This window comes from Tachysurus fulvidraco, chromosome 16 (genome assembly GCF_022655615.1).
Source record: "Tachysurus fulvidraco isolate hzauxx_2018 chromosome 16, HZAU_PFXX_2.0, whole genome shotgun sequence".
NCBI classification, from domain to species: domain Eukaryota; kingdom Metazoa; phylum Chordata; class Actinopteri; order Siluriformes; family Bagridae; genus Tachysurus; species Tachysurus fulvidraco.
The window spans coordinates 19,054,926-19,069,258 of NC_062533.1; the positions used below are offsets into that span (position 1 = coordinate 19,054,926).

Below are 14,333 nucleotides of genomic sequence, written 5' to 3' on the forward strand. Positions count from 1 at the left end.
GATCCAGGATTAGAAACATGACAGAACGAAAATACAACGATTTTAGATGTGAATGAAATCACACTAAATGTTTTTAGAGTAAAAGTGTTGCATGATTTTATTTTCTCTTGCTGTCTGATTTTAAAGAATAAAACCTATAATGGAGGGGGTCACGGTGGCTTAGTGGTTAGCACGTTCGCCTCACACCTCCAGGGTTGGGGGTTCGATTCCCACCTTCGCCTTGTGTGTGTGGAGTTTGCATGTTCTCCCCGTGCCTCGGGGGTTTCCTCCGGGTACTCCGGTTTCCTCCCCCGGTCCAAAGACATGCATGGTAGGTTGATTGGTATCTCTGGAAAACTGTCCGTAATGTGTGTGTGTGTGTGTGTGTGTGAGTGAATGTGTGTGTGTGCCCTGTGATGGGTTGGCACTCCGTCCAGGGTGTATCCTGCCTCGATGCCCGATGACGCTTGAGATAGGCACAGGCTCCCCGTGACACGAGAAGTTCGGATAAGCGGTAGAAAATGAATGAATGAATGAAAACCTATAATCGTCCCAATAAGTCTAACTTCCTGTGCTGAATTCCTCACTTCCTGTCTTGCTTCGGGAGAACGTGAGGTTATTAAGAGCTGAAGCCGGAGCGATGATGGAGCGAAGTCAGGAAAAAGAAGGTGTAGAAATCCTACAGAAAGTTGAGCTGAAGACTTACACTCTTTAGCAGTTGAGGGTTAAAGGCCTTGCTCAGGGGCCCAACAGTGGCAGTTAAAGGCCTTGCTCAGGGGCCCAACAGTGGCAGTTAAAGGCCTTGCTCAGGGGCCCAACAGTGGCAGTTAAAGGCCTTGCTCAGGGGCCCAACAGTGGCAGTTAAATGCCTTGCTCAGGGGCCCAACAGTGGCAGCCTGGTGGTCACAACTTTCTGATTGGTAGCTCAATGACTAGGCTATCACATCCCCACATGATGAATCAACAGGGCAGGCACTACATTCCAGGGGTTTCGTTACCATGACGTAAAGTGGGCGTGTTTCCGGAGGTCTTGGAAAAACGTCTTCTTTCAAAAAAAAAAAAAAAACGGCATACTACGAGGGACAAAACAGTCATATAGGTAGATTTATTTTAGAAAACAAATAAACAACCAAAAATTACGGTCAGGGTTAGGGGTTAGGGTCAGGGGTTAGGGTTAGGGTTAGATTATCAAATAAGCCAATAATAAGCCTACCCGATGACGCAATATCTGTTACGCTGTACTGAAATCCCTGGAAATAAGTGCCTGCAAAATCAGCAGCTAATGTTAGCTAGCGAAAGCGCTCACAGCTAAACGCCTGGTGAGGACGTCAACATAACAGCATCTCTAACACGTGACGATAGAGCTGGAACACGAAGTGTTTGTTTTTGTAGTCAGTTCCTTTTCACAAGAGATGAAAAAATAGTCATTCTAAGCAAAAACAGTAAAGGAAACACATCACAGAGGCAGACGATCATGAGGTCATCACGCTGAGCCAAAATCTTCCTGACTTCCTGTTTTTGTTATAATAGACTTCTAATAACTCTAAATAACTGTAAAATGGATCGGTGTAAATATTTAACTGGTCTTTAAACCCCAGCTAACGAAAAGACTTTTAGTGTTTATGTCGTTAATATCAGGAACACGAGCCTCGCTTACAGGAAACGCTCTCAGGTTCGTAATGTTTACATCACAGGCTTAGAAAAGAGTTGCTTCGTTACAACTAATAAATATTTAGCCACTTTAAATTCCTGAGAGTGTTTAAACGTCAGAGCGTGACATCACCAAACGAATCGTCTGCTCGCGGGGATTAAAGTGCCGGTGGTGTCACACGTGGAGCTCAGAGACGTCTTTAACTCCACAGTTCCTGATGAATCTCCTGAGGAAACTATTTAGTTAAACAGCTACGACGTCCACGTTCTGTTCTCTAAACCGTGATCCCTGTTTAAACAAGTGCTTCAACATCCGATGAGTGCAGCCAGTCTGAGCTGCTGAATAATGAGCGTGGAAGGTTAAAGGGGCTGTTACTGTCAGTCTGGCTTCATTTATCTAGGATAAATAAAAATTTCATTTATAACCTGAATTTTTTATGTTTTTTATGTTCCATCCTCTTACATTTGAAAGCTGTAGATTTGAAAATCTTGTATTTTCTTTCCCCTGATGTTTTTTTTAATATACATAGTTTTTTTGTAATTAAACGTATTAAACGTGTTTGTAATTAAACAGAAGATTTGAGGTACGTTCTCTGTGCACCTTTTTTAGCGTAATTCTCTGACTCGACTCGTTTTTTCATTATCTAAAGTCCTATTCGGACTGGATTAGTTCTACGTGGGGACGTGGGGGGGGTAAAGTAATTATTACCAGAGCTTCTCTGTGATTTTAGTCCCGTCCGAATGCGCCATCTCGGTAATCATTACGGACAATGTAAGTAAAGATTACGGCGACTTTTACCTTCTGTAAAAAGGTCCGGAAAAATGACCTCAGGTAATACTGATCCCGTCCGAATAGACCCGCTGTAAATATGTACGGTAAAATTCCCTCATTTCCTGTTTAAAAGTAGTTTTTGGTGCGTTTTTCAAGCATGGAGGCGTCATGTTGTCTGTTTACGCACATGATAACAGGAAGCAATGTCATACGCACAGGTTACTGTGGTGCGTAAAGCGAGTTACCTCTCCCACTTCTGCTAGTTTTACTGAGATGTCTTGTCCCGTGCGAATTGGCCAATTAATATTACAGACGTCCTGAGGTAAAATTGCATCACTCCACGTCCCCACGTAAAACTAATCCCGTCCGAATAGTGCTTAAGAGTGAACTCGTTTACAGTGGGCTTTTTACCCCTGGTCACTTCCTGTGTTTTCTGTGATCAGATATCTACCCGATGGTAAAAAGACCAGGTCTAAATGCCCTCCGAAATGTTTTGGTACAAACCCCTTCAGGAGGTGGTCTGGGACGTGTTTCAGATGAAACTGGACAGGTGTAAATGAATGTGGTTGTTCAAGCCACATACGTCAGCGCTATACTCCTCCCAAACGGAAGTATGTCACTCATGAGTCATGCGTCGCGCCAGAAACAAATAACATGGACGACACGCAGGCACTTATTGCTCTTTGGAACGATGAAAGCATCCAACAAAAGCTTTGTAAATCATATAGATACAAAAGTATATTTAAGTATATACACCAAAGTGTGTTCCGTTTCAATAACCCCGGAAATGTGGTAAAATATATCTGCATTTTGAGCGGGAGTAGAAAGATGGGATCGATATCCGATTCGCCGAGACGCATTTATGTGGTCTAATGTAAACGGAACAGTTTTAACAAATCAGACAGATATCGGATCAGAGACAACACACGAAGTGACCAGGTGTAAAAAGGCCCTGAGTCACATGGCATCAGGTGGAAGAGAAAGATGCGAGTTCATCGTAAGTCGAACGAGTGTGAGAGAAACGTGTCATGAAACACGTGATAGACTGCAGGTTATTAGAGACCGACTCTTGGTCACGTATGTAACCCGGTTCCCTGAGAAGGGACTGAGACGCTGTGTCATGATTTGACTCTATGGGGACTTTAAGCCTCTTTGTGGAAGCTGTGTATGAAACTCTACAATCGTGTGTGTGGGTCGCAGCATTGTCTGCCACACACACCGTTAAATGTGGAGGGTGTTTAAACATCTACAGGAGTTCAAGCACTGAACCAAAGGAGCAGTAGACTGTGTCCTGTTTGTTCTGATCACACCAAGGATGAAATAACCTCCATTTTAAAGCTTACTAGCATTTAACGTGGTCTTTATAACCTCAGCTGACAGACCAGAATCTAACAGCTTGATCCAGAATCCCATACCTCATGGCGGGGGGGTGGAGAATCACCCCTGCACCTGAGATAGGAGGTTCGTGTAGACAAGAATCTCCCAAGCAGTCCCAGTTTCCAGGAGGGAAATCATGTCCACAAACCAGACCCGGGCAGACTAACATGGCCACCACCAGAAGGTGAACTCTGTCTTGGTGGACTCTGGCTAGTCACCAGAGGAAAGGGAACATGTGAGGTTTCTGCCACGTCTGTACCATGACATTCCACCCTAGAGCTGTACATACTGTAGGACAGAGAGAACCATAGGGGACAGTGGGATCTAATCTCATTCCATCTGGCTGAAAATATGCATTCCACCACCTGAGGATGGAGACTCTGTTCTCCAGGGATCAGCTCCTTCCTTGTCTGGAGGTCTGCTTGTCTGGAGGTCTGGAGGTTTATGCACCCTGGGATATAAATCATTCTCAGAGCCATAGGAATAATGTTGGCAGCTGCAGGTGTCGGCCTTGTCCAATGACTTTCACAGCAGATAGAATGGAATCCACCCGAGTTGGAGAAGCAAACCTGCATCATGGATGAATCCCGTTCTAAATACCGAGTCTTTTTACTCATGCTCGCCAAATCACACACAAAGTGCATTCTGAAGACAAAGAAGCTGCAGTGATGTGATGTAGATGTTCTTCTATGGACTTGCTGCCAAGCATTGCTTCACCACATGACTTCCTCGAGCCAGTGCATTGGCTAGTTTTCACACAGAGCTTCAGACACCACTCCAGAGAAGAGACATCAGCATTGCTTCAAGCCGTGACGCAGCGTTCCCTCGGAAGGGAACCGACTCTGACACGACTCACAGGACCTGAACAGATCTGAGATAACTTAATACGACCAGTCGAATCTTTGGTGTGCCGCTGAAGCAGGTGTAGTAAAGACGGCGTTCTGGTCGGGGTGTGATGTGATTATTCCTGGAATCTCTCTGAGATCGGACGGTAGGATGTCGATGATGGTGTAGGTCGTATGTGGATGTGGAAAGATTTATTGGAGACACGAGACGTCTCTGGAGGTTTTATTGTGGTTATCATGTTCTAGTGCAGGTACAGTCAACAGGTCATGTGATCTAGATCGAGCACTCAATAAAAATCAGTGTGTGTGTGTGTGTGTGTGTGTGTGGAGACACGCCCATCTCTAGGCTTCATAGACCGGGTGAGTTGATCAGACGTTCTCCAGGACTGACAACACGAACACACACACACACACACACACACACACACACACACACACACACACACTAATCCTATCTGAATTAGGACTGAGCACTGAAACAAAAACAGATGGATATGAATAATAGGGTTTGTGTTCAGGGATTGTTTGGGGAAGGGGGGGTGTGTGTGTGTGTGCGCGCGTGTGTGTGTGTGTGTGTAGGCTGGTTATAGATGGATGGGCAGGGCAGGGAGACTCGGTCAAGGTCCTGCAGCATTCAGGCGCGATAAGGACTGACTCAGCTGAATCACACACACACACACACACACACACACACACACACACACACACACACACACACACACACACACACACACAGTCCATTCAGTGCCAAGTACTACGAAATTGTCAAGGCCAGATTGTAATGAAAACAGAAGGTGTGGACACACACACACACACACACACACACACACACGCACACACACACACTTTATCTTGCTGTGTCACTCCCAGTCACAATCGCACTTTAATAATCGATGAGATAATCGCCCGGTTCTATTACATGAATGATTTATTTTTTATAAAGCACAGATCACACACAGTTAAATGTTCATGACACGTAGACTCCTGAGCACAAAGCATGAGGTGTCGAAGCTGAGAACGCTGAACCCTGTGTATAATAAGTAGGCTTGTGACACACACTCCAGATTACTGCTCATGATTTTCTTCTTCATGCCCAGAGCCAGTTGTGGTGCTTACACAAGCTAATAATAATGGGTTCTGTACAGGTTCATTGGGTAATGGAGGGTTCTAAGCCTGCACTGCTCTGTGGAACCCGAGCCTTACCTCATGTCCAGTAGCTCGAGTTCTTTATTAGTTCCACTGGGTGATTAAAGGTCCTTAGAGGCTACAAGGGTCTATAGAGATGTATGTAGAGCTCTCTTGAGTATGTATTGAGTTCTACATTCTCAAAGCAGTGATTTGTCTGTAGCACCAACCAAAATGGTTCATGGTGGAACCAAAATCAAATCCTCTGATGCCTCTTTACCACCGAGGCAGTTTGAGTGCAGGTTCGGAGCCTAATTTAAAACCAGTTCTTTCTGTTTCGACCGCCAAAGCACCGGCTCTGAACCAGGAAAAGTGGTTCTTAAGTAGCACCAAAACGTTGCTGGTCTAGACTTAAGAACCACTTGTGTCAGGGGCTGTGGGCAGGGCTGTGGGCGGGGCTACTGTTAGTGTCTGTGGGCGGGGCTACTGTTAGTGCCTGTGGGTGGGGCTACTGTTAGTGCCTGTGGGTGGGGCTACTGTTAGTGCCTGTGGGCGGGGCTACTGTTAGTGCCTGTGGGCGGGGCTACTGTTAGCTACTGTGGGCAGAGCTACAGGATTCGCCACGTTTGGATGCCAATGTAGGTTCACAAAGCCATGAGCATTAACAGTAAAATAACATCCGCCATTGTTGTTGTGTTTGTGTTTGTCGCCGCTGCGCTAACGTGGCTGCGCTGGGTAATGTGACACGTATACAGTGACGTCACACTCGGCTCTGTGATGCTCTCTAACCGATGGAAAGGCAAACCGGTTATTAGAAGGTTCTCCAGTGGAACCGACTCTGAACCAGCACCAGCGTGAGCTCTGAACCAGCACCCGGTTCTTTCTGGTGGAAAAGGGGGGCATGAGGCGTCACTGTGAAAATGTTTTTTTTTCCTAGGAAACTTTATTTTAACCTTTTGCCTTATAAAACCAGTGCACTCCAAAGTAAGGTTCTTTAAAGTACAGGTAGAAATAAAGTTTACCAATGCAGTCTCAGGGGAAATGTTCTTTAAAGGTTCTAGTGGTAATTAAAGATTTAAAATAAGGGTCCAATTAGAACCTTTCTGTAGAGATAATAACTCTGCTGTGATGTTCTATGTAGATCCACAGAACCTTCACAAGAGGAACAAGAAAATAAAACCTATGAATCCTGATTATTATTGTTGTGGTTGGTTTGACCTTTAGGTGACTGATGAATGTTGGAGTTCAGGTTTATCTTTAGGCGTCTGTAATCCTCACAGACGAGACGAGGCTTAGGAAGCACGAGGAAGTGTTTGCAGTAAACGGTTGTGTTTGCAGTGTGCTGGTAAAGACAGAGGAACACATGATGAACTGATATTCAGGAAGAACTGGCTGGTTGAGGAGAGACAGTAAATAAAGACCAGAGAGCAGAGAACGTTCTGGAAGATGGAGTTCACTTTAAACTGAGTGTGTGTGTGTGTGTGTGTGTGTGTGTGTGTGTGTGTGTGTGTGTGTGTGTGTGTGTGTGTATTGTGTGCACTGTGTCTGTAAACCATGTGTGTACTCTGTGTGTATTCTGTGTGTCCTGTGTGTGTATTCTGTGTCGGTCCCTTGTGTGCATCCTGTGTGTGTGTGTGTGTGTGTGTGTGTGTGTGTGTATTCTGTGTGTGTATTCTGTGTGTATATTCCATGCATGTCCTGTGTGTGTCCTGTGTGTGTATTCTGTTTGTATGTCCTGTGTGTGTCCTGTGTGTGTATTCCGTGCATGTTTTGTGTGTGTCCTGTGTGTGTATTTTATGTATGTCCTGTGTGTGTCCTGTGTGTGTGTCCTGTGTGTGTATTCCGTGTATGTCCTGTGTGTGTCCTGTGTGTGTATTTTATGTATGTCCTGTGTGTGTATTCCATGTGTGTCCTGTGTGTGTATTCTGTGTGTGTCCTGTGTGTGTATTCCGTGTATGTCCTGTGTGTGTATTTTATGTATGTCCTGTGTGTGTATTCCGTGTATGTCCTGTGTGTGTATTCCGTGTATGTCCTGTGTGTGTGCGCTCAGCTGAATGATTATGATTACGAATGACTTCATCATTGCGCGAGGATGTATGTGTTGTGTGTGTGTTTGTGTGTGATTATGTGTGCGTCTGTTGTGTGTGTGTTTGTGTGTGATTACGTGTGCGTCTGTTGTGTGTGTGTTTGTGTGTGATTACGTGTGCGTCTGTTGTGTGTGTGTTTGTGTGTGATTACGTGTGCGTCTGTTGTGTGTGTGTTTGTGTGTGATTACGTGTGCGTCTGTTGTGTGTTTCTCATAAAAGTTGTCAGTGCTTGATGTTGGTCAGCTGTGTGCTGGCTGAATATTTCCAGAAAATTCTTCTCTTGCTTTTTATATTTCAAAATTTAAATCACGCTCTAAGGCTCGGCCCACAGACGCCCCGCCCACAGACGCCCCGCCCTCAGACGCCCCGCCCCAAAGTACACCTGATATTTTCTGTATATTTATCTGAATGAAAGCTTCAGCATCATAAAGGTGCCAAAGTCCTGAAGGTCCAGAAGTTCCTTAGGTTCCTAAGCTAAAGAACAACGTGATGTTCCTGTTCATTCTGCCCTTAACCTTTAAACCCGCTCCCTTTTCTTCTCTGTCACAGAAAGCTAAAAATGACTTTCTCACTAAATGGTAGCCCCGTGTGAAAGGATCTCTGTGGTTTAAATGATTGTTCTGTTTGTTATCATAACAAGAAAAATGGTTCAACGATTACAGACTGAAACCTAAAAATGGCTCTTTAGGGAACAACACATATTTCTTCCATGGCATCATTTATATAAGCACTCAGGAAGTGTTCTTCTCCTTCAGTCGGGGACACGGCACTGATTTGGCACGGCTCTGTAAACGACCACCTCGAACCCGATGACCTCACATAACTCTTCCTCCTCCTCTTCCTCCATCAATAATCTTCATCTTTTCTGCCAAAAATCCTGGCTTTTACTTCCAAAGAAATATCCGCATGCTCCAGAGAGTCGCTCCCTCAGGATCTGGCTCCAGGATTTACTCCAAACTTCCCTTTGACTTTTATTTTTAGTCAGTTCGGCCCACACGGCTCCTGACGTCAGCATCGGCTTATTACTTCAGTCAGAAATCACTGTTTTGAAGGTTTTTACACTTAAAAAAAAACGTTATGTAACATCTGCGAAAATGTAATCGTCATAATTCTATTTTATTCATTAAAATATGAAGGAGAATTTTAGAGTGTTATAGATTTTAAAATAATTAATATCAGTTTGTAGTAACAGTAAAAAAAAAAGGGTCAGTAGGTCTTTTTTTTTTCAAGTTTCAATGTAAAAAAATAGTACAATGTCGGTGATGGTGATGACGTACAGTAGGTATGACTTTAAACAGATTAGCATATCGTGACGTCACTGACTGGGTCTTCACCCCGTGCCTTCGGGCGCATCGTCTCAAACCTTATTTTGATGCTGGACAGATTTTCAAGAACTTCGTGCCAAGTTAAAGCGGTGTTGTGCTGTTTTAATGAATTTTTTTAGATTTATTATGGCACCCGAACCCGTATGACTTTGAACGGTGACCGTGAACATTTAGTTTACTGCAGCCGCAGCCGTCATTACCGAGCGCGACCTGTCGTCTCTGACAGTGAATGAGAGAGAATGAGACAAAGCGAGCGGGTTTTTATTTAAAAAAAGAACGTAGCCTTCGTTTGTATGTAGGACTCGACAATTTATATATTTACAATACTTACTAAAATATAATATATATAATATTATTTTATTGCTTTTGTATTAGTTGTTTGAAGAGTACAAAAAAAGGTTGGTCTTAACGCAAAGCTACAACCGGCGAGTCGGTCGGACTTAAAGCAAAAAAAAAAATTGTAAAATTTGAGTCGCCCTAAATTGACAGCGTCGGTCGGGTCACGGCAAACAAGAACATTTTTAAGGACGGCCTTACATTAAAACTTTAACAAAAATATATCGCAATATTTCTCAAGATATCTCAGTAAAGTGTGGAGGTTCTCAGCTTTGTGAAAAGTTCTGACAAGAAGAAAATCCTCCCAATTTCCCAAAAGCTAGAAGAAAATGTTTCTGGGTTCTCTAATAGGGACAAGAAAAGAACTGAGATGAAGATTAAAGAATGAAACAAACATTTCTGACGAACTTCGTGATAATTACGTTTAACCTTTAACGTAAATCACGTGATTTATTCATAGATAAGACTCTCGTACGTCCGTCTCTATTCTGACTGGAACTGGACACCGGTGTACTGGGTAAACTGGGTAATGTTGCTGTGTTTAACTGAGATGTAGTTCCTATTGTGTTTATTACAAACATTAGTGACGATGTCCAAAGTTCAGTCCTCTGTTTAAAGAATACAGTAATAACCTTTAGACGTGTAAATAAGATTCCTGCAATAAATCATTAAAGGTCTAGATAAGACTGTACACTCTGCATTAACACTGCATCTTCTCATACAGAACACTTCTTATAAGGTTCTCCGGTTGTTCCTCTAGTACTGCCTACATGGTGTTATATAGCGCTCAGAAAAAGTACCAATAGAACCCTTTTACCAGGCTAAGAACCTTATTTATCCAGTTAACCCCCTTAACACTGAGTACAGAAACAGTTCAGCTAAAAGATAAAATGTATTTACGGTTCTCGGTCTTCAGAAGAATATCATTATTCATTAGATATCACTGTAGGGTTCTGTATAGAACCTTTAACATTCCTTAAGCATGAGCTCTAGTGTTTCGGTGTAGGAGTACCAAATGCAACGGTGTTAAAATAAGTGCTCGAGACATTCTAATTATTAAGAAGAAACTACTTGGCGATAATTAGTAGCTCGTGCTGCACACTTACACGACTCATACTAAATGTTCTTCAGGAGTTCTGTAACGGTTCGTGAGATAATGATGGGCCAAAAAGAGCTTCTTCTGTTCTGATCCTGATCTGATTCTTTGTTAACCCTTAATTATCCAACGGAATCTTAAAGAACCCTTGAATAAATATTTTTTTGCACCAGGTTCCAACAATCTAACTGGTAAACGCTACACACTCAGTAATTACACACTCCATTAAAACACACAGGGTTCTTTAAAGGTTCTTTAGATAATTAAGTGTTGTTAAACATCTAAAAAGGATTCGGATAGAAAACCCATTAGCTGTAGGTCTCTACATTAAACCTTTAAGGGTTCCATGAGTGAAGAACGGAAGAACGTTACAGAACCTTCACACCAGTCGTTTCTGTAAAGTTCTGTATAGAACATTTAAGGTTCTCCAGAAGAAGAGAATGAGAGGAAATCCTGGCCTAATGGTTAGAGAGTTTGACTCCTAACCCTAAGGTTGTGGGTTCGAGTCTCGGGCCGGCAATACTACGACTGAGGTGCCCTTGAGCAATGCACGACCCCCACCCCCCAAAACTGCTCCCCTGTCGCTGCAGCATAAATGGCTGCCCACTTCTCTGGGTGTGTGTTCGTGGTGTGTGTGTGTGTTCACTGCTGTGTGTGTGTGTGTGTGTTCAGTGCTGTGTGTGTGTGTGTGTTCACTGCTGTGTGTGTGTTCACTGCTGTGTGTGTGTGTGTTCACTGCTGTGTGTGTGTGTGTGTTCACTGCTGTGTGTGTGTGTGTGTGTTCACTGCTGTGTGTGTGCACTTTGGATGGGTTAAATGTAGAGAACTTATTCTGAGTCTGGGTCACCGTACTTAGCCGTATGTCAAAAAAAATTATAATAATTTGCCTTTTTACCACAATATATACCTACATACTTTAAAAACATACAAAAATGGTCCTTTGAGAGTTTATTGAATAATTTATAGCTCTTAGCCTCCTACAATTTGTACAGAACATTTTAAACCATGGAGCCACTTTACAGGAATTCAGCTGGAGATAATCAAACCCACTCTGAACCCTTTCTGATAGGGAAACTCTGTAATTTAGGGTTCCTTTAGAGACTCTGAAGCTGAAGATCCCTTAATAACGCACAGAGCAGTTAGAAGGAAAGTTCTGTGTGTAAAGTATCGTTCCTGGTTTGTCTTGAGCCTGAGCAGCTGTATAAATATAATAATATCAATCCTAATAAATCTTGACCTGTGGTTTTGTAGCTGGATCTGAGCAGGCCGCTGGAGGATCAGAGCCCGCTCGACGCCATCATCCACAAACTGACGGACCACATTGTGGAAGCTGATCAGAACGTGATCGAGGCTCAGAGACTGATCCAGAGCGTGCAGGTGGAAACACAGCTTCATCACTTTTATGAACTGCTTTAAACATTTTGATTCAAAGAGGTCTTAGCAGACTTTTATTTCCTCGTAGTTATTATCTGTAGATCTTTATAACCGACCGCTCCTTTGTGTACAGTTTGGGAGTCGTGTGGGATTAGTTATTAAATGTAGAGTTCGTTATGTACGTGTTCTTCATGTTCCTGTCAGGAATACATCGATGCTCACCCGGAGACCGTCATCCTGGATCCACTTCCTGGGATCCGCACACTGCTCGACCGCTTTAGGTCCTACACACTGATTCACAGAATGGAGGAGTGTCTGGAGGGTCAGTATACACACACACACACACACACACACACACAAGCTGATGGTCTAGATGAAAGTAAGGGATTATTAACTTTTTAAATCATTCTGGCTGTAAAATCTCCAACCTTCACTTAACATCTACAAACATACATAACATCTATATGTCGCTTATGAATTAAGAGCTAATTCCTCTTGATTTTCTTAACATCAATAACCACTGAAAGATGTCCAGAGTTACTACTACGAATGCTAATAATCACTGTGTAATAAACCCGTTAAAGCCGAGTGAATGCTGAGGATTTCAATAAGGACAAATGTGATTATGTAACATTTAAGGAAGAAGTCCTCAGTGTCAGAAGTAAAACCTGACATCTTCAGCAGGACAGAGTTCACACAAGTTCCTTTGAATTCTCAGTAACATGACAAAGAAAGAGGTAAAAGACTGGCAGGTGAGGGAGAGCGAGAACTTCCCACTTATGTTCGGTATCATTACATGTAGCTATAAATGGATAAAAAGTATGACATGAATAATTGGCAATATCGCTGTGGTACAGTAAGAAGAATAAAAGAATCAAACTCTTCAGGATGTGCTGCTGTTGGGAATTATTCAGCTTTGGATCTCTGCTTTATCACAAAAAAAAGAGAGGACCGAGTACTGAGCCTTGAGGAACATCTCCAGATATAGGAGCAGGACAGATAGCAGTGAAAGGACGTCTGTTGTCGAGCTGGGGTTTATTAACCAGACGCAAAAAGTAGCTGAAAGACGGGAAAGGAGTGCGTCATGATTTATTTTATCAAGCGTTTGTGTGAGATCAATTAAGGAGAGAGAGTTCAAGATGATGTCATTTACCGCAGATCGTCTCCTGCTCCGAATCCTGCGTCTATATTTAAGGATGAGTAACTGATGAGATATTAAGACAGAATTGAGCATGCATGTAAATAAAGCTGGCTTTGGCTACAGAAAGCAGCGTTTGCCAGGTGTGTGTGTGTGTGTGTGTGTGTGTGCCAGATGTGAGCTGAGGTTAACAGCCTTGGCTCCGGTGTGTAATAGAGCAGAGAGCTGTGTTTAGAATTCCACGCCTGTGACTCTCTCTCACCAGGCAACCACTTCCACGGTTATTAGCGTAGGAAACAACACAGAACACGATAACACTACAGTCCCCCCTGTATCACCTCACATCATCTGCACTTAGCCGCTGAGCCCAGGTCGTCTCCGCATCTCAAACTCGGGATAGATTTAAAAAAATATACACCCACATTGACTAAAACCACTTTCTGTCAGGAGATGATTCATCTCTCAGAGCTTGTTTTCCTCTCCGAGATTTAATGAGTTTATATATAAACTGCTGTCGAACAGATTGAAGACGAAACGCTGCACGCGCTACACGCTGTTTACCGCTAAAGCAGTTTGTTACCATAGCAACAGGAGCAACATCGTCTTTGGAAAGTTCACCATTGACAATGCAACACCAAGCTAATTCTGATGCTAGTGCTCGGGACACTGAAGATAAAAAGCTGTATTAGGAAATGAATCAACAGCTTCTGACCAATGAGAATCCAGAATTTAGCAGTGAGTGAGGAAACAACCAAATGTCTTCAGGACACGATCGAGGACACCCCTCCCCCACCCCATTCTTTCCCCGCCCTAATCTACACCGTCAGTTATAATTCTAATTCAATATTAGAAAGTTGCATGTGTGCTAATATGCTAACCTTGTGCTAATTTGCTAATCTGTGTGTGTTGATGTAGATGAGCGGATCTGTTCTCCTTCGTTCCTGGTGCTCAGTAGTGGGTGTGGCCCTGACATGTTGGAGCAGCTCCAAAAAAGAGACATCACCTTCCCCTTCAGTACGTACACACTCATAACCTCTTATTACTCTGTTCATTAGACTCCGTTCAGTACGTACAACTTCATATCTACTTCATAAAGTCTTATTATGATAGATAGATAGATAGATAGATAGATAGATAGATAGATAGATAGATAGATAGATAGATAGATAGATTTTTATTATTAAGGGAAAACAAAATCCAAACCTACAAGGTCCTGTGTGAAAAAGTGT

At 43.1% G+C, this 14,333-nt stretch overlaps 1 protein-coding gene across 2 annotated transcripts in view; it reads left to right on the top strand.

The window, feature by feature from the left end:
• itpk1a (inositol-tetrakisphosphate 1-kinase a) overlaps positions 1-14,333 on the top strand; it is a 30,889-nt gene that overhangs the window by 6,241 nt on the left and 10,315 nt on the right. For both annotated transcript variants that reach the window (XM_027147539.2, XM_027147541.2), the window contains exons 4-6: positions 11,844-11,969; positions 12,171-12,288; positions 14,020-14,118. In XM_027147539.2, the coding sequence (XP_027003340.2) occupies positions 11,844-11,969; positions 12,171-12,288; positions 14,020-14,118 (343 nt within the window). The remainder of the gene's footprint in view (positions 1-11,843; positions 11,970-12,170; positions 12,289-14,019; positions 14,119-14,333) is intronic.